The sequence below is a fragment of the Buteo buteo genome, chromosome 17 (assembly GCF_964188355.1).
Source record: "Buteo buteo chromosome 17, bButBut1.hap1.1, whole genome shotgun sequence".
Lineage (NCBI taxonomy): Eukaryota > Metazoa > Chordata > Aves > Accipitriformes > Accipitridae > Buteo > Buteo buteo.
Window position 1 is genome coordinate 27,144,454 of NC_134187.1, and position 21,475 is coordinate 27,165,928.

At 38.9% G+C, this 21,475-nt stretch overlaps 1 protein-coding gene across 2 annotated transcripts in view; it reads right to left on the minus strand.

Moving 5' to 3' along the window:
* HMGCLL1 (3-hydroxy-3-methylglutaryl-CoA lyase like 1) overlaps positions 1 to 20,390 on the minus strand; it is an 86,748-nt gene extending 66,358 nt beyond the window's left edge. For both annotated transcript variants that reach the window (XR_012653321.1, XM_075049319.1), the window contains exon 1: positions 20,219 to 20,390. Coding sequence is in view for 1 of the 2 variants with exons in the window: in XM_075049319.1 (XP_074905420.1) it covers positions 20,219 to 20,341 (123 nt within the window). In the remaining variant the exon portion in view is untranslated. The remainder of the gene's footprint in view (positions 1 to 20,218) is intronic.
* Between the last annotated feature and the right edge of the window lie 1,085 nt (positions 20,391 to 21,475).

Genomic DNA, 21,475 nt, shown 5'->3' on the forward strand with positions numbered 1-21,475 from the left:
TTCATGTAACAAAGCATAAAAAGTAGTTATGGTAATACTTCGAGATGACTGCTTACTGAATTATTTAGTGGCTCTGTTAAAAAGTAATGACTACCAAAGTACAATGTTTGAAATATCAAAAAGGAAATAGTTGACATAAAAGACAAAGAGCTTGGAAAATCTGTTTTTTCCACGTATCTTAGCCTTGCCAAGGGAGAACAAAAAGCATATAAAAACACAAAAAACTGCCTCCCTCAAAACAGAATGCAGCCAAGGAGTCTTTTTAAAAAAAATTAGAAAAAGGAAAACCATACCATTCAGCTTGAGACACTGAATGCCAAATTTCTGTATGGAAACATGTTCCCTGAGCTATAAATAGCTGAAAATTCAAGTTTATTATAGAAAATCCCAGTAACCTTTAGTTAGAGCAGTATAATCTTCTTAACCATAAATGTAATCAAATTAAGTAAACACACTTTTTTAAGCTCTGGCACTGCTTCACTACGTCTAGTAAAGGTGCTGAGGTTCCTTCAGCCTTCTGATTTTTATTCCATGCAGCTCATTCATATGGGCCCTAATAGCACTGGCAAGTATTACCCAGAGCTGCTCAAAAGTAACTGAAAGGACCCAAAAGTAAGGGAGAAGAATCTGGAGGTTCAGGTCTTTTCATTCTAACCAAGCAAGGATGAAGCTCTGCTTTCCTTTTCCACAAGGTGGTGTTCTGGCACAGAGGACAACTGAAAAAAGGTAGGTCCATCTTGTACCAGAAGAATTATTCAGAGCAGTTTTAAACAAGGATCAGCAGGGAGGTGGCATCACAACTCCATATGTATATGTGCAGTGACATGGACAAATGCCCAAAAACTGGGAGAACGCTCTGAGATAAATAACACAATTGCTGGAAGGAGAACAAAGAAAACAGCGGTCAATCTTCTGAACACATAGATGTCTCTAAACTTTACAAGGCATAGAGGAAATAAACAGGAAGAAATTAAAATCTTCGTACATAATCAAATAATGATTGAAGTGGTATTGCAGAGACTTGTTTATATAGTTCACACTACTGGAAGGCAGATATAAAACATATTCATTCCCAAGTTAACTAGGGGGAAAATGGAGAAGATTCACCTGAGAGATATGAATAATATATATAGATACTCAGAAAACACTGGGACACCCCTGGTGAATCCCTCAGCAAAGATAAACTGAGTATTCATCCCAGAACTTCTGTCGTATGCTGCTGACATGACCACTGGGAGAACAATAGCCCGGAACAGGCCAAAAAACTCATCAGCACTTGAGAAGTTTTCATTAAGTACATTTTTCTTATCATATCATTGCATATTCATGACCTGAATGATAACATAGAAATACCACAAACAAAGCAGTTGTGAGTGCTTTAGACAACAGGACTGGAATTCAAAATTTCATTGACATACTGAAGAAATAAATATGATGCATTTCGATAAAAGCAATACATAGCACAACACTTAGGACTATCCTTATTGTATCTGATGCTGATTGACTAATTACAAGAATCTTTGTATGTTGTCCTCTACAAATTCTATCATGCTTATTTCTCCATTTTAATAATTTTGACCCTCAGAAAAAAGATTTTTGTAAAATAGAAGTTAGAGAGTACCTGACTAAACATTTTATAGAAAAGGACTGGGATATTAAAACGAATAACAAACTGAGTCAATAACATCATGCTCTCAAAAAGTAAAAAAAGAAGAAAATTAAATTGCAAATCTAATCCTAGGCTATAAACAGAGATGTCACAGATAAGACAGTAGCCTGCCACTTAATGAGTAGAAACACCGTGTCATTTTGGGCTTCCTACTTCAAAAAATAATTCAATCAATTGGAGATCGTCCATAGGAGGGCAAAGTACAAAATACAAGTAAATCACTACAGAAATTAGTTAAATACGGAGTTAACTTATCTGGAATAAACCAGATAATAATTGAGGTCAGAAGGGACCTCTGGAGATCATCTAGTTCAACCACCCTGGCTCAGGGCAGGGTCAGCTAAAGCAGGTTGCCCAAAACTATGTTCTGTTGGGTCTTGAGTATCTCCAAGGATGGAGACTCCCAGGCAACCTGTTCCAGTGATGACCATCCTCACAGTAAAAAAGACTTTTCTGATCTTTAAATGGAATTCATTGTACTTCAGTTTGTGCCCATTGCCTCTTGTCCTGTCACTGACTTTGTCTTCTTTACTCACCCGACTAGGTATTTGTACATATTAACAACATCCCCCTGAGCCTTCTTTTCTCCAGGCTAAACACTCGCAGCCTCTCCTTATATGACAGATGCTCCAATCAATTAAATCATCTTCATGGCCTTTTGCTGGATCTGATCCAGTCTGTCAACGTCTCTCTTATTCTGGGGATTAAACTTACAGGTATTACTTTAGTCCATCTCTTCAAATTTAATTTGAATGTGCTTCCAACTTTTATTAGAGGGCTTGTGTGAGCTCATGAAAGAGTAGTGATTTACATATATCAGGAGATTATCTGAACTGACTGAGAATTCACTGTAGGGATTTCTATTGTAAAGTAATAGCTCTAACATTTCTACTGTAATTTCCATTAATTATTAAATTCTAATATAATCTGCTAGTACAATTATTAAATTGTTGCAAGGCTGTTTACAATAAAATACAAGTCATTCATATGAAAACAGAAGAAATATGATTTTAAACACAGGGGAATTCAACTAAACTATAAATGCTTATGCTGCTGGAGTGGCCAGTTGTTTGATGTAATCCTGTTTACAAAGAGGATTTTAATAGTAAAGACAAAGGTCATGAAATGCAAATAATATTAACTAACAAATAATAAGAAAAAATATGACTTTTATTTAGAAATTAGAAATTAATATTTCGTAAAAAGAATTCTACTTAGTGAGCAGAACACTGATGAACTGACAGTTCAAAAGGTAACAAATGACAATAGGAAATGCTCAAGAGATTGTAAAAAAATGTTGCTGTGTTAAGAATAATATTCCTACACAAAACTAGAAAATTCCAGTCACACTCTTAACTACACTACTACTGGCCATACAGTTATAAATTTAAAAAAGAAAAATACCATCTATATATTACTATTTCTTTTGGAAATCCTTTAGAATGGGTCTTCCAAAGCGACAGAAGATGAGGTTTAAGAGCGGTATTCAGCTCAAGGTTAAGAAAACTCAGCTCATTCCTGCTGTCTAAAGGTATGTACCTAGAGTCATTCTGGATGACTTAAAAGAGTTCTGGCCTCCAAGTGCTGCTCAGGAAGGGCATGGGTCCCACTTTGCCCATTTACTGTAGGCCTCATTTCAAATCTGTCAAGTTGTCTATACACTGCAGGGCATCTTAAATGGCACTAGACACATCTGTTAGGCAACTGAACTGAGTTTCTAAATGGTTCCCCCCATGCAGGTGTCTAAAGGCAAGCTGGCTGTCTAAATTTCCATTGCAGCTGAAGGTGCTTTATTTAATATGGGTGACAGAGATAAAGAATTCAGGTCATCCTCAGGTTCATACCTAGTGGCTGATGATCTCAATCACCAAGTCTGTATAACTGCTTGGGGACTGAATGCCACTCCAGCAGGAAATGGGTCTCTTGTGCATTTTAGAATGTACAGGATATGTCTACCCCCTAAGGATGTCTCGTATATCCTACGTGTTTCAAATGGCAATAGGGACCTATGTTTAGGCAACTGAGTCCTGTCCTAGGTCTGCACTGACTATCACAGGAACTTCAACTGCTGTAGACACCTACTTACGTCCTAATTCAGATGTCTTAATCCCAAGCACACATCTGCCTCAAATGAACTATGTATCATTAATGAGTTATCAAGAGAAATCAGAGGAACTTCTTTTGAGTTCCTCCAAGAGCTCGGTGGGTGATGTATTCTTTTCATCACTCTAAATTAAGTTTTCACCCTTCCTTGCTGACATGATTCCCAATCCATCCTGCTGCCACATTTCATCTTTGCTTCTAAGGTCTTCCTCACTGAAACACTGGAATACAGATAAATATTTAAGAGAGAGGAAATAAAATTAGCCCTTGTAGCAGATCATTTCAATTAAAAATACACCCTCAGCAACTGATGCCTTACGCATCAACAATTTTCCAGGTATATATATGAAAGGCAACACGTAGCACATGGATATTTAAGCAGCATCTGTCCACATTTCAGAACATCTCTTTGGACCAACTGGTATGATTTCTATTCTTCTGCCCAAGCTACGCATTAGAAGCAATTCAGATCAACTGAATTCTTGCCTCCTTGTTTTCCCGTAACTCCTCTGTAAACAGATCAATGTTGGTCCAGACCTTCACCCACAAACTGACTTTCCAGTTTGACCTTGGACCTCTCTCATCACTACAGACCTGCCTGATAGTCACTGCGCTGCGTGGCCAACCCTGATTACCATCACTGCACCAAGTCCTGACCTTGACTGACTGACCTGCACTCCCAGCTCTAACTTTGGACCTCCCTTATCACAACAAACTTGCCCAAGGACCTGGTCTCTTGCTTGAACCTGGCTACCACCTCTAGGCCTACCCCACTCACCTCACTTAGCTACTATGGGACTGGGCCCTGGCTGGTGACCTGCCAGCCCTGTTACCACCCTCAGCTCCCCTCCCTTAGGGAGCTGCCAGCCCTCACTGCTCCCTGACAATCGAACTGAGAGGAATTTCTTATTCTAGAGTTCATTGCAATATCTGATCCTTGCTCCCTGACATCCAGTTCAGATATATACTCCTTGAGCATTTCTTTACCCCAAGTCATACATGCTGGGAGTAGAACACAGCCTATTTCTCCCTTTCTTTGCCCCTTTTTACCAGCTGTACCTAAAAAGAAAGTGCAGTAGTTGTTAATGACTAGCGCTTTAAGTAGAAGCTTTGTTGATGGAGGCCAGTAATATCACATGTTCCTGATTAGAGCAGCAGCAGTCATAAACTATGCCTGAAAGTTTGTGCTTTGTACATTAACTCTCTTTCATTACTGCTGCACCATCTCCTTACCCAGTGGAGGCTACAGCTATCAGATGCTATGAGAGTAATCCCAAAGGATAATGCCTTGTTCAAGCAACAAACAAGGGTTTGACACAAAAAAATAAATACACCAAAATCCAACTAACAGTAAAAGAGCTCTGTCTGATATACAAATACAACTCCACTTATAAAAAAGAAAACTGAGGCATGATATACAGTTGTGCTAAATCACTTCTGCACAGAGAATCAGTGGAGGGGTACTAAGCGTACAAAGGGATTTCACAGCACATTATCTCCCAGGTCTTAGCAAAACGTAACATGACGTAGCAAATCAAATAAGCAACTCCTTTCTATATCAAAGGACATTTCTTTCAGGCCAAACACAAAATAACACATTCTTCCAAAAGAGCTATAGAATTAATAAATCAATATGATCTCTGACTGCAGGAGTCTAACAGAGGGAATAAGAGAAGGAATTCCTTACTTCTCAGACTGTTTTCCTTTATACTAGATCAGAAGAGGTCAACTCTTACATACTTTGTGTGAAACACCTGCTGAATATTGCTTTCTATGATTTGGAGTTTACCCTTTCGCTTACAGTGGATGTGCTTAGTCACTCAGAGATGCAAACAAAACCTGCAGCTCCCTCCAACATATAATTTGCCTTTGATAACCAATTCAGGTGAACTTGGCTTGAACTATGAATACACACACACTGAAACCCTGGCTCTTTCCATTTAGTTTAATTGAAAGGGTAGTCATGTATTTTAATACTGTTTGGAGATGTCTACTTTCAATTTTATTTTAAAAGCATAAGAATAAGCTCTAATAATTTATGAATACATTTTTAAATACATGAAAGGATGAAAGCTGTTTTCTGATGTACTTTTCATATCACATCAAAGACTAAATTGGCATTAATTCTTAGACTACTCTTCATTTTCCCCTTTTGTGAGGAAGTGCCAAGTTCAGAAGTAATAAACAGGCTTAAAGATTCCTCATTGTTATTTTATCATGTCGTGGGTTTGGAATGCATTCTGAAACTACTACTCTTAGTCAAACAAATTACATGGGTTACCATACTGATCTTGCAACAGTATTATCCTGTATTTCTTATAATCTTCTCAGTTTCTTCATAAACTAGATTTTCTTCTTGATTTCTCTACTATTTGAAGACAACACAGAATGTAACAGTATTTCTTCCAAGATTGAAGACCTACACTGAACTACTACACTGGGCACATGTTCTTCCCAGTAGCAGTATATAAAACCATGAATTGCTTGCCTATATTCTTAAGCTTCAGTACTGATTAAGTCCTTGCTTTGTAACTTTTCATATATTGCTTTCAACCCCCAAAACCGTGCAAAGCACAGATACAGTGAAATGACAGAACACAACCAGTGTTTTTATCTCACCTACACAGTAATGGCTATGCTGGATAGAAAAATGAATAAAAGCTGTATTTCCCAGCTTACATAATGGTAAAGAGCAAAATCTATTAAGACTACCTATTCCAAATACAAATATTCATGAAGAAACATACATAATAACATTATTACCTAAAATACAACTATTAGTATTATTTCAAATATTAGAAATAAATATTTAGGGGAAATACAGGCAGATAAATATCAACATTCTAGATTTATTATTAATTTACATATTTTCTTGTTTTCAATCTTATTGTTCTTCAAATATTTTGATAGTTTAAACAAAGTGAGTGAAAGTATACTGGAAAATATGTATAAAAATTACTATGATGTGAAAGTAGTTACAGACCCCTAGAAGCTTTTCCCTTTAATAAGCAAAGGTAAGAAACGTGAATGCTTGAATTGCATAAAGTTACTCATTTTAAATTGTGATCATCAAAATCACGACAGTCCATGCTACATTCTAATTATACTGCCAAGGACAACAACTTATTACATGTCAATAGAGAGTCACACAAAACATTTCTGGTGGTCATGGCTTAAAATTTGCTGAATGCGAGCTCCAGTGGATCAGAAAATTCCACAGGCAGACTGAAACTGCTGTTTAGACAGCCCTGCAAAGGAAATCTCAGGAACTGGGGACTGAATGTCTAACAGAAGGAGCAGCTAGTTCTAAGAGCAACTGCAAACCATGTCCAATTCTCTGCCGTGATGTTGGATGATCTAAAAAAGTAGTAGCATTACAGGACAAATACTCAGAAGGATACAATCAAGCCCAAAGACTGTTCACAATCTCTGAAAACAAAGAAACCACTTCTTTAATATTCATGTCTGTATTTTACATAAAATCATTCACAATTTGGCTGAACAAAAAAATAGACCAAATCTGTCAAATAACAGTCTCCTAGATGAGTCTGAACTTTCTGAATTATCACTGACAAGTTGACTTCCCATCTTCTAAAAAACATTTGATGCTATTTTCAACAAATGTAGAGCACGTGGAATCGCAGAGGTTTGAATAAAATTGTCAATTACAGCTAACAGTTCATGCACCCTAAAAGCAGACAGATGTGCTGTAGTCACAGATAATTTTGGATAACTAGCAAAATAATCATGAAGGGAATGTATTACTAGAGTCAGGTGGTAGCAGAGGCATAGACAACCACAGTTAGACTTGTGTTACAATGGAATCATTAATAATAAATGGTACTAGAGGACTCTGTTGTTAGTAAGAGGCCAACACAGCCAGTCACTTTAGCAAAAATTAAAAATGTATTTTCAGGACATGGTGTATACATTACCTTTTTCTATTTCCCTAAATGCTTCCCTTGGCTAACAAGCAGCATTTCTCCATTAACCATGTTGATTTGCAGCCAACTCACTTTCATCCATATCCCTATCTTGGTCAAAGCCTGGAAAAGCAATTATACTCTGCCATCTGGGCTGGATGAAAAGGATACAGAGAACTGAGATCAACAGCACACTGATGACACTGGAGCCAAAACCTCCCACACTTTCCTTTACTATTATTTATGGTAATAGTATTATGGTGTGTATGGTGTTTTACAGGCAAGACTGAAGACAGAATTCTAGAAGGCAGAAAGAGTGGTGGTTTTCCACACACATTGAAAAAGCAGAGGCATGATCATCCTTACAAGACCAACATGTGAAAGTAATTTGCCCTTTATAGTACTTTGGGATATCAATAGGGGGAAAAACGAATACACTGACAAGCCAGCCCATCTACCCTATCAGATAAGTCTCTTTAAATACCTCATTGTCAATGAAAGTGAGTTATCATAGATCTTTAAGGTCTCAAGTAAGAAGTTGGAAGTAAATCAACTATTCTCAATTATTATTGTCATCAAAATCACCTTCTGTGTCCAAGGGCTGTGCCTAAAAGATGAAGGAAATCTTTAATTCAAGTACAGCTGGCCCACCACTATGTTTTCCATAGGTCTCTTCCCAAAAGACACTGATAAAAATGACAGTAGTTTAATGGTTATTTATTTAGCTACTGTTGGCAACTCATCATTCATGAGAATTTAAAATTTATAAAGCTCATTAGAAAAATAACATCTGCAAAGTGTTTCCATAATAACTTCCCAACAGTAGGACAGAAATTATGGTATCTTGAATGTTACACCATTCTTGATGTTATAAAAATGTTCCATTTTCACTACGGAATCAGTCAAATGTGAGCATATTTAAAGAATACCATTTTCTGCCCATTTAACTGATAATAATTAAAGCCATTGAAAATTTTCCTTATATGAAATTTAGAAAGAAGACAGGTATAATGCCTTATTTTTAAAATAAACATTAAAAAAATTTATCAGTTTTTATGAGCTTATTAAAAAGTACTCAAAATGACATGTCACAGCTTCTGCTGAACTGGTTAAATTTCCAATTTATGACATTAAATAGCCATGTAATAAGATTTTAACATGTTCTAATGATACAAACCTGAAAACAGTGGAGTGGAACAAGCAGAAGAAAATGGACTGGTACTGGAGAAACTTTGACAAGGACAAAAGCAAAATGGGATAACACTTCAGACTATTTGAGAAGATTAAGGGTTGTCACGGCAAAATGAATCATGAGATTTCCTAATTTTTTATTGCTTCCACTTCCAGACATCACGAATTTAGAAAGATTTTTTCCAGCCTCCATATTCTGGATAATAAGTTGTACCACTGATGAGAAAGAAATGTGCTTTGTTGTAAAACTGGTAATAAGACCACTGGGTCAGTGTTAACTAAGCACAGAATAAGTAAAAAATATCTAACAGTATTACCACTAGCTGTACTTTCATTTTACTGTGACACATAGTCTTGACCAAAGAATTGTTCTAAGCTCTGATGACAGATAGTAACACTTAGGGACTAAATGGCAATCCAGCCATACCACTCACTAAGCTCAGAATTTCCTGAAATGTCGTTAATGGCAGGATTCAATTGGACTTTAAAACACCTGAACTTAGCTATCTACACATTTATGCCTACAGGTGTGCTAGGTATCCCAGTACAGTCAATTTATATATTCACATATAATGTCTTAAGGTTCCCTAAACACACTGTGTAGGGCACAGGACCTGTGCCATTTTTGGCAGCTGCACGTAAAGTATGATATTATAGGGCATCTTAAATGGCATCAGCAATGAAGCATGGCCGGCTGAATCAAGCCACTTCTCAGCACTGTCAGCAATGGCCAAAAGCATATGAAACAACTCAGCCGAGTACTAAGGGCACAAGTCAGAAGGCTAATTACAGGAACCCAGTGCATTTGAGACACATCCCACTTGACTTCCAGCTATCGCACCAGAGGGCACAGGTCTCCCATCCTGTTTGATATCTGCCAGCCCTATAAGCCATCTCAGCTACCTTAGGGCATCTCACATGGCACGAGACAACTGTGCTTAGGCAATTGAATCAAGTCCTAAATATCAAAAAACGGCAAGGAAACAACAGAAAATTCTCGATCACCAGTTGATTCCTCTCTGTATAGCCAACAGCCAGCTGGCTTAGCATTTTAACTTTCCATCTTCTTCATACCATTCAGGCAAAAGTGAGACATGGCAGGGCCAAGGAACTTGCCTATCCTCTCTCTTCTCTTTCCCCAATAAATTCTTCATGTAAGCTGTTTTGCTTTATATGAAGCCAACATACAGTTCAATTCAAATTATGTTTCCAGGCTCTTAAAAATTCAGTCATGATCAGCTGTGGATTCTGTTAAATCTTTTTCCTAATCCCAGTATTCCACATGATATGCCTTCATCACTTACCTTACTCCCCCATTTCTCACATACTAACACCTATATTTAATCTCATCTTAACTACTTGCATTAAAAGTAAACCCTAAAGCCACATACAGTTCCTTTCCAGATGCTGCTGTTGAATTATTTCCCTATGGGTTTCACCTAACATTCCACCAATGTCCTCTGGCGCTTCAGTCCACACATCTCATGCATTCAAAGACTTTAAACTTTTTTTTCCAAGAAACTCATAAACTAACACCTTTATTCCCATACTAAACAGCTAACATCTGTGGACAAAAAAACAGCCAAACAAAGAAGAAATGTCTACCCAGCACAGTTCTTTACTAATGCACCTTTTAGCGTTGTTTTGCGTGTAATAAATCTGGGTTTTTGTTGCAAGAACTGTTGAGAATCACCCTCATAAGTATATTTAATCCAAATAACAAATTCAAATGTAATATAACAATTGGATTAACTTTCTTTCATTTACACCAAACCGTAAAATAAATCTCCATTTAACAAGGGAATTATCTAAAAATAATATCAGCTACAACAGCACTCTGACAGTAAGTATAATTTCCTTCTTATCACCTGCAACATCTTTTTCATCTCTTGCAATCTCTTAGAATTTTGTCCCAAACTGTGATTGAAATCTTCACCATCAATTATTATGTCTAACCCAGTAAAAGTCTGAAAAGTCATGAGCTGATTATTTCCAACCTAAGATTGAAAAGCAACCCTTAAAAGTATCCCTCAAAGTATTTTCCTGAAATGTAAATCATGAATTTATCAGTTTTCTGATTCCTTTGGAGTGAGCGACTGATTAAAAGACCAGATAGTCAGAAAAATAAAGTCTGTATATGATTCATAATCTCATATTTAATAAATTCTTTATTATTCATTACAACTTATGTCACTATCAACATATTACAAAGTAGAAGAAACTTTCATCTCCGCTGCAGTACTTAGTTTTGAAGTGTGTGCACCATTTTGACATTTCTGCCCCAAAAGGACTATACAAGTGTATATTAATACAGCAGTAATAAAATACTTCCCTTTTGCTGAAAAGCAAAAATGCTGAATTAGCTTTACTGGTATTTAGCACAGTATGAAAGCCTGATTTTGATCATGGAGCTACAGGCCTCGTATTACATGCTCATATCTCAGAAATTCCAGATCAGTCAATAAAGCAAATTTTCTCAGAGTTTGAACATCCTGATGAGTTTTTCTATGTGACAGAAGATGGATGGATTAGATAGCCAGAGAGAACCTTCTCCTATAAATTCGTGCCTGATAGCTTTTTATTTCCATTCTTAAAATTAATATTTTTCTGTTCCACTATTTTCTGAGGTTCAGTTAATTGATAAGCCTTACTGAGTGCACAGTACTTCATTACACTGTATGTCAAGGTCCACATATGCACTATGATGTGCATTGGCACACATTGCAAGGTGGTACACATAACCCAGCAAGTTCACAATACCACACACCATCTTTAAGACATCTTTAATACTTCTCTTTCATACTTCATCTATCTTTTTAAATATACATTAGGGGGAAAAGAAGAATGCTGAAGAAAATATTTCACCTTTGTTAAATGAATGAGAGCTAAACAATAGAAGAGAATTCAACACAGCCTGAAGTACTAAATAACTACTTCTCTGAAGTCCCCCACAGCTTCTTTAAACGTAACTCCTTCCACATTTGACACATCAAAGGATCTCAATAACCTTCAACTCCTAAAATTTCAGAGAATCATCACCTTGGTTAAACACCTCAAATATTTACTTTGTGAAAGAGCAGAGAGTGACAAGAACTCATTTCAGCTTTATCTCTGGACTGCACCTACACTGCACCAGTTTCTCATTGTGTGATTTTCACAGAGAAACTGAAATTTAAACACACGCTTTCATAAACAAGTGAATCTTCCAACCCAGATGCTGCAAGAATTGGAGATACTTTTTTCCTCTGAAATACCAAAAAAAGGTGTTATCATTAAAACTGAGAAAATAAGTGTAACTTCATTCTAGGTAGCCAGCATTCCCCCTTTAAGCCAAGTCTATAGTGAAAAAAACTAACTCGTCATCCAAGCCACTACAGAGATGACTACTACTACTATTTATTAGTCACTTTGTCAGACAGTTCAAAGGTACAAAATTTGATTAATTAGGAGAAGTAAATATTTTGCTTCATGAAAACTTCTATGTCTGACCAACTGGTAAGTCCTACAGCAGTCTTATAAGGCACTTATGAGATTTCCTTACCCAAACTAGAAGCTAGAAGATCCACAAATTGTAAATAAAGTCCTTATTAAAACCTGAGACAAAGACAATATTCCCATTTATTTCAGCAGGAATTAAATTTGGATCTAGTTGATCTTAGGCAAGTCACTTATCTTTACTCTCAGCCAAGGCAATGAGAAAATGAATTAAGAAGAATGATCTCAAGATGTATGAATTTTAAAATGATGATTTGACACATGGGGTGTCTGAAATTAATCTTTTTCCTTGAGCTGGCAAGAGAGGAAATGAACATCACTGTGCCCATATGTAGGCTTTGAAGGAGGTGGAGGTGGGACGAGTCAAAAACAGGATCTCACCAAAAAACAGATGTTGGGTCTGAGTAAAAATTTCCTGTGCGTTTTTTTAATTCCCAAATTTGCAGAGCAAGATCTGTAAAATCCTTTACAACATTTCCAGCTGTATTATAAAGTTCTAAACCCACATAATAATCCCAATATAGCACAAATCTGTATCAAATAAAAAGCTCCTGTTATCTTTCCACTATTTACAATCCAATGGCACAAAAGAACTAAAAGTCATGGCTCCATTTAGGTCAAACTTACACTTTATTATTAGCCTCTTAACTTCTAACATCCTGTTTGGCACCTTTAGCAAAGCAACCATTTAGCCTTTTCGGACTTTCTCTCTTCAACATTTTATCCATCAATGTTCTTGAGCTGTTATTCTGCAGCACAAATAATACCTGGCTGAAAAAATTGGCATGAGTTTACTGACTGGATCTTCTAAAGGGGAAACTCCTCTCGACTTCAAAGAAAATTTTGGAAAGAGCTCAGCATTGAACTCTCTTTACTCTGGTTAAATTCAGTGGGAGTGAGTTTTTGTGTTCTATTTATTACCTTCAGTGTCAGGATGTATCAAATGTCTTGATCGTCTCCAAAGTCATCAAGAAAAGATACAGCATGCTGATACAAACTTAATAGTTTATAATTTGATTCTAAATTATAGTTACAGGAATCCTTTCTACTTTATTCTTCTATTTATTTTCTTTTTTGAATAACATTGTATGCTTTACATTTTATGAACATTAAGAAAATAAATGTTGCTTGGGAATCTGCAACAAAACAAAAAAAGTCCCATTCTTTTGATTCATTCGTTGTGAAAAAGATCCATCTGCTGAGTTCTGTATTGACAAGGTCTCTACATGTAGAGGAATATGAAGAGCTGGAAGTCAGGAATTTCAAAGGCCATTCGTGATCAGTTATTTAGACTTAAACTACCTGAAGGACAAAATACCTTGGAAGTTCATGATGAAAACACAGGATGAAGTAAGAATGGAGGGTAAAGGAGAGAGGGAAAAAAAAAGCATACAAGATCTTTGCCCCCCTTATACTTTCTCTATACTGATTTCATTAAGTATCTTTAAATAACATCATCCTTTTAAAAAGTCAAGAAACAAGGATTCTGCAATATAAAGTTCAAGACATCTAGCTTCTTTTTCCTCTATTAAAAATATACTTTATAAGCAATTTTCAGAAGATAAAAAACCTGAATGTAAATTATGATGTATTTCTTGCATATTCTAATTGTCATAATAAATTAATACATTTGCAATATTATTGACAGCAAATTTTTATAGTACTTCTTAAACTAAATAGATTAAATAAAAAATGAAAATAGCTAAAATAGTTATTTAAGGAGAGCCTGCAAATATGAATTTGTTCCTGGAATATATAATTACAAGGAGATAAAAAGAGCATGAAATATAGTTTATCTCAAATTAGTTGCTCTGAGGTGTAGCTAAAAGATTCAAATAACACAGACATGCCTTCTCCTCCCAGGTAGCATAATGCCACCATATGCGTCATTTTTTGTGCTGTAATTTGAATCAAGAATCAACCATCAAATACAAGAAGTGGTTAAGATAAATACACATAATTGTCATATGGACTGTGGTTTTTCATTGTTATTCTTGAGTTACTTTAAAAATAAATTTGAGAGGTTTCTAGCATATGTTTAAAACATGATAGTATATTGCAAAATCTAAATTAGCAACTTACAACTGCAAAAGTAAGACACTTGTGTGCATTTCTTGATCCAAGAGTGTCATGCAGTGAGGAGATGAGGGAATCTTGGGCTGTGTGTTTTAGATCCGGAGGTTTAGGCATGTAGCATATAAATCTCTGCAACCTAGGCACTGAAACAGAAGTCAGCTGCCTAAATTAGAGGACCCAAGCTTTTGTTCATTATTATATGTATTTAGCATGTAGAATTTTTGTTCCTCTTCAATTATAAAACTGACAATAATGTACACTGTGCTTTCCAATGATAATATACTGAACAACTGTTAATAATTCTGGGTAGTGCATCCCATATGACAGCCTAAATCTGTGACAGAAATCCTACAAGGTAACATAGCACACATTAGCATTATTTAGATAGATACACACCTCCTAGAATCAGCCACGTCCAGCAGAGCAAAAGACTAGAGTTTTATTTTTGACTTATTTTTGCTTTGCTTGTGGTAGATGTAGGTAGCCCTCACCAAACCATATAACTCCTAATATACTCCTAATATACTATACCTCTCAGTACACCTAGATAGTGGAACATTAAAACACATGGGTCTAAGAGAAAGATGCTTATTACTTAGCTATTTTTAGCCACAACCCTGTTGTAGAGTAGGATGCACTGATTTAAAGTGGCAGAAGATCAATATTCACACTGAAGTTGACACTCTGACCTTAACTAACTATTTTTTCCAAAGTATTGTAAGCCTTGCTGTCCTGGTTCCAGCTGGGATAGAGTTAATTGTCTTCATAGTAGCTGGTATAGTGCTATGTTTTGGGTTCAGTATGAGAAGAATGTTGATAACACTGATGTTTTCGGTTGTTGCTAAGTAGTGTTTAGACTATAGTCAAGAATTTTTCAGTTTATCATGCCCAGACAGTGAGAAAGCTGGAGGTGCACAAGAAGTTGGCACAGGACACAGCCAGGGTAGCTGACCCTAACTGGCCGAAGGGGTATTCCATTCCATGTGACGTCACATCTAGTATGGGAACTGGGGGGAGTGGGGGCGCAGGGAATCACCACTCGGGGACTAACTGGGTGTCAATTGGCGGGTGGTGAGCAATCGCACTGCGCATCATTTGTATATTCCAATCCTTCTATTATTACTGCTGTCATTTTATTAGTGTTATCATTATCATTATTAGTTTCTCCTTTTCTGTTCTATTAAACCATTCTTATCTCAACCCACGAGTTTTACTTCTTTTCCCAATTTTCTCCCCAATCCCACTGGGGGGGGGGGGGAGGAGAATGAGTGAGCAGCTGCATGGTGCTTAGTTGCTGGCTGGGGTTAAACCACGACACATGCAATGTAATTAAAAACTGGATTTGGAATTGTGTCTACTTTACATCATTAAATATCTAGTCCTCTATTCCTTATTATACAAACTTTAAAATCTCTTAAGAGTCCAACCATTTTCACTACTATGGGAACCACATCATATAATCCTTTTTCTAAACCTAAATCATGTAGGTTATGCACGCTCATTATTTTGATTAGAAAGCTATTAAAGAATGTCACCACTTGATACTTAGCTTTTAAATTTCTACTCTGTATCTAATATATAGACAGATTATAAGCATTTGTTTGCATTTGGCAACATATTCATTTATTTTAAGCAGCTCTTTGCTCTTCTTCCCTCCCTGCCTGCCCATCCTCCAGGTCTTAACACTAGATATCAAATGAACCAAAGTCATTTTACATTTCATCTCCATTTTTCTGACCATTACAGTGGTGCAAGACTAACTTGTTCCAGCTAGAATTCAATTTCTTGAACATGACTAACCAAAATTGAACAGGCCTCAGATACAGTCTTTTGCAATGGCACTACACTTCCCTGTTTGACTCGAAATACTTGATCTGATATATCCAAGGACTTAATTTGATTTTTTTTTAACAGCTGTACTGTATTGGCAGCTCATAGTCCTCCTATGGTCTGTGAGTATTCCAAGGTTCTTCCCTTCTTCAATTGCTTCTAACTGATAATGCCACAGTTTCTAGTTTGGGTTATTAGTCTCAAAGTACCTAATCATTCTGTATCCTTGAATTTCATCCCAGTCTTTTACACCACTTCTTTAGCCATCCAGCTCTTCCCTGCTGTGTCCTTAGCATATTCCTAATGCATTAAAATTCCATTTTAACCTACATGAAAACATAACATTAAGTCTGTAGGATGAGACCAATGTCAGTTGCTCTCAGGCCATCTCTCCTTCTAGCCAGAAGGTTCCTGCTAAGATAGAGGACAACCATCAGCAGTGGATGAACAGCCAGCCTTCCACCCTGCTGCTCAGCCTGAGCTTTTTACAAAACAGAACACAAAATACATTACAAATTCCAGTCAAGTGCTATGAGTCACTATCAGTAGCAATCTCGATCACTGTAGAAATCTCCCTAATATTGCACCATGTACTGCTATCTCCTTTCTAGGTAGATTCTAGCACATTTCACAGTTCTGATATAAATCCATGTCTTAAACAAGTTCTCATGTAGCTATAGCTTCTCTTTAGTAAAATTATTCAGACCTTTAATATTAAATTAATCAGACCTATTAATAAAAACAGCATACACTGGGGTAAGGCTAAGAAAATGAAGCAGAACTAGGATCCCCTTGTATGAAATATAAGGCAGTATTTCTGAAGCAAACAAGATTAAGCACTAAGAAAACAGAATAAGATGAAGATACTGCAACAGGAATGTGGTGTCCCATTGACTAGTCAGGTGTTTGATAATTTTTTAACATAATACAGACTAGCCTAAATAAGAGTGAAATAGATATTAGTAAATCCTAATAGGTAGTAGAAAATTCTATTTACTTTCTGTCTAGCCATTAGCCCAGTTACCTTTTGTTTTTCACCTCTCCTTTTCAGTAACTTTGCTCCTCAAGCAATCCTATGTTTTAAAGTCAAATACAGTTGTAAAAATACTATAAAATTGTTGGCTAAATGAAACAGGAAAATGAAGGGAAAACAAAGACTAAGACATCCCACTACCCACTCTAGGACCTATTATTTGGCCTCCAATATGGCTCCAAGTGGTTAAACCTGGACCTTTACAAATTAGTCAGCACAGTACATAAGCGAATTTTTATATATTTGGGATTTTTGAGACAAAATTGAATGATTTTAGTTTTAGAAGAGCTCTGGTAGCAAAACTCTAGTAACACCTACATATTAGTTTTTGTTTAAAGAAAAATCCTGAAAAACTCCTGAAAAGATTTCAGCAAGAAAATCAACTCCTTATTTTTGTCAGCCATGAAAGCACTAAATTATTTCTGGAAAACTGTTCTTGCACCTTAAGCCCCTTCCCCTTTTTTATTTCTTAGTGTACCTACATAAACATGGTTACAGTGGTTCCCCCATAACTGTCTTGCATACATTGGGCAAAACAAAAAAAAACACTTTTTACAACAATCACTTAAGCTAGTATAGTTTCTAGATCACATAAAGAGGAACACATTTTTTCTTGAACAGGATTGGTACAGAATGCATTCAAGCATAAGGAAAACCTTTATGGGTTGTTTAAGCACCCACGTGAGAAAAATGGAAATTTGAACAAATTTGTGTAAAGAAAATCATTAAAAACATCTAATAAAAATCACAGCAAGGTAATGCAGAAGCAAATATTAAAACATTAACAGTGACCAACTCCAGACGTAATTAATGTCAATGGGCTCAGTAGACTGTGCAGCTTACAACCTCATCAATGTGCACAGGGAGGATAAGCAGCAAATTCTCATGTTTGCTGTTTACTGAGGAAGCCATCTTTCTGTATCCTTGGAGGAAGAAAAAAAGTGATGAAAATTCAAGAGCACTGCAAAAATGAAGCAAAAATTACAGGCATCGATTACAATAAAGAAACCTTTTTCTTTTTTTTTTTGATCTATGATTTTCTGGGAAGATATTACTGCTTGTCTTTGACTTCAAACCCTCTCTGTTGCAAAAGCCCTTGAACCTTTCAGATGCTTTGACAGGGGGTAGAGACTGAAGCAATCAAGTGACATATCAAGGTATTTTGAAGGAATTTTTAAAAAACATTCACATCTTTTGAAAGAAAATGATGCACCAAAATGTAGCAAGGGCACATGAAGAGGATTATAGTGCTTTGTTTCATGCCTAACACATAGCAATCCTTTCATTCCATCTTATTTCTTTTTACAGCAAGAAAACATTTTTCCACTATTACAGAAACAACTGAAGGAATTTGATTTTTTTTTCCCCAAAATTCAATGCTGGATAGACACTATTCTCAGGGAATTACGATAGCTAGAAGCTGTATGGCGCTTACCTATACAAAGCTCTGTGCTCACCACAGTATTGCTTTGGGTATTGCAAACATGTAGCTTTTGAGCTATCAAGCTCAGATCATCTGAAGCAAAATTACAACACTGCCAGCTTTCATGGCACTCAGAATATTGTATTTTTCATGATCTCCCCACCTCTGAAGTTACATGCTACCTAATAATTAAACTTCACTTCCAGATGGTGGAGAAAAATGGAAGGTGTACCTCCCATATATCTAAAAGGGGTAAAAAAATAGAAGAAAGATGTAATGAACAAGAAGTGCATTTTTTTTAAGACATGATTTTTAAACCAATTTTGTTCTAGGCGTGGCTCATGGGTTTTAATGTTGGAAGCACCAACTGATTACTGGAGTTAGATGCCGAATGAGTGACAGTTCAGACACAATATGCCCCAACAATAAGCATGTTGTTATAGTGTAAAGGCAACGTCATGCTCAGAATTATTTCCTTCTTTGAGCACTTCATATTGACATCTTCCTCCAAGGCCCTTCCAGATTTATGCGGCCTCTCCCTAAAAGCCACTGGTAGCTTTCCCTTTCCTTCATTTCTTTCCTTCCCAAGCCACGATTAGGACAGTCGTGGCATATGGTCTTCACTTGGCTGCCTGCCCACGTGCCTCCTCATCTAAACCTCCTCTCCTGGTCCCCACTATCTCCAGCCAGTCTCCCCACCTGTTCGTGGCTGACAGGCTGAAGGGTGAGCAACCACATTCACTCATCCCTCCGTGACAATGCTACCAGTACTCAGAGCAGCCCAGGACAAAAGGAGGGTACAACTACCAGTATTCAGAGCACCCCAGGCCAAAAGGAGGGCACAGCTACCAGTACTCAGAGCAGCCCAGGCCAAAAGGAAGGTACAGCTGCTCCAGAGGAGTTGACGGCTCAGCCTCCGCACCCTTACAGCTGTAGTGACTTTCCAGCTGACAGCAGACAGGCCCACCAACACTCCAGTTTGAGAAACACAAACTTCAGGGAGCAAGGGTGATGGTGCGGCCTCGCCAAAATACATGTCACCCTACAATGTTGTGGCATTTCACACGGTGGATTGTAACAGGTGAGGGCGGGCAGAGATGAGTGCGTTTCTTTCACGCCGCCTCATCTCCGCCCGCAGCGCCGCTAGAGATGGCCCAGCCGGGTGTGCACTAACCGGCCAGATGGTTTAAAACCAGCCGTGTTCTGACATACTGACCAAGAAAGGCCCAGCGGCGAGGTGGGGGGAGGATGACAGGCTCCCGCCCCTCCGTGCGGGAGAACCGGCGGACCGGACCGGGCCGAGCCGGGATGGGGGGCGAGGGCCGGGCACAGGCAGCAGGCGGGGGGCGGCGCTGAGGGGGCCGGCGGCGGCGCCCCTCCGCGCCCGGCGGGCCCCGGCCTCCCCCTGGCGGCGGCCGCGCCTGACAGGGCCGGCACCATCCCCATCATCTCCCCTCACCCCCGCCCGGCGATACCTGCCCGGGGTACGGAGCCGCAGACGGCGGCGGCGGCGCGGCCGGTTCCCCGATCCACAGCTGCTCCTTGAGGAGGTGCTGGTAGCTGAGGCAGTGCTTCAGCGCCGACGGCACCGTCCCCATGGCGCGGCGGGTTCGGCGCTCCAGCCCTGCAAGGTCGCCTCAGCCTCCCGGCCCGCCGCGGGGGGGGGGGAGGGGGCCACGCCGGCCCCGCGCCCGCCGCAGCCACTGGCTGCAGCCCGGCCCACGAGCGGCGCTTGTGATTGGCGGAGCGCGGGAGCCCGCCGCGCCGCCATCCCCGCCGCGCGCCCCCCCCCCCTCCTCCCTGCGGCGACCGCCCTGTCAGCCCGCCGCCATCAGGCGCTGAGGGGGGTCACCCGGCATCTTCTCGCCTCTCCCCCTCCGCACCTTCCCGGGCTGCCCAGGGCGTTTGGTGCGGGTTCGGTCAGCGCCACAGCAGCCTGCCATCCCCCGAGAGGCTCGGGGACTCGGCCGGTCCAGAGCTCGGGGGGCGGCGGGCGGACAGGAGCATGGGGACAGCCATCCGTCCTACCTCACATCGCTCCTGATAGGCCGCACACCCGGGGGAAATGGGGCCCGGCCTGGGCTTTCAGTGCTTTTGGCAGAAGGCTTGAGGGGAAAGAGAGGACGAGGGACAGGGCTGCTTGGGGACCGAGCCCGTTTGGGATCCTGGGGCTGTGCAAACGGTGGGGAATGAAACCGGCCCTGCTCACTCGGCCGTTCAGGTCTTTGACAAGAGGCTTTGTGTGCAAGCTTGCTTTTATGCTTTTCATTTGGGTAGCAGAAGTTTAGAACGTAGCAAATAGCGTACTCTTCAGGTTTATAACAGCGCTCTCAGAAGCAGCAGGTTATATTTTGTCATCTCCTTCAGCGTTCAGTGCGTCAGCCAACTTTCCAGACTACTCTCAAGTGAAATACCATATGCATTGGAAATTTTTTCTGGATCATTCCTTTTCTGGGGTATCGGGGGGAGGGGAGTTTGTTAAATTCACTAAACTTTCCCTCAGTCATTTTCTGCAAAAGATTATCAGGTTTACAGGCAAGTCTCTGTTTCAGGCCTTCACGGGTAGACATGATGCTCTCAAAGCACTGTCTTTTTCTTTTGCTGTTTTGCATTTCAAGCTGTGCATCCAAAACCTTCCCTGTTTCTGAATGCCATTGTAAACCAAAAGTGGATGCTGATTCATTGGCTGGGAAGTTTTTGGTTTTTGAGGATAATAGCTTTTCAGAAATAAA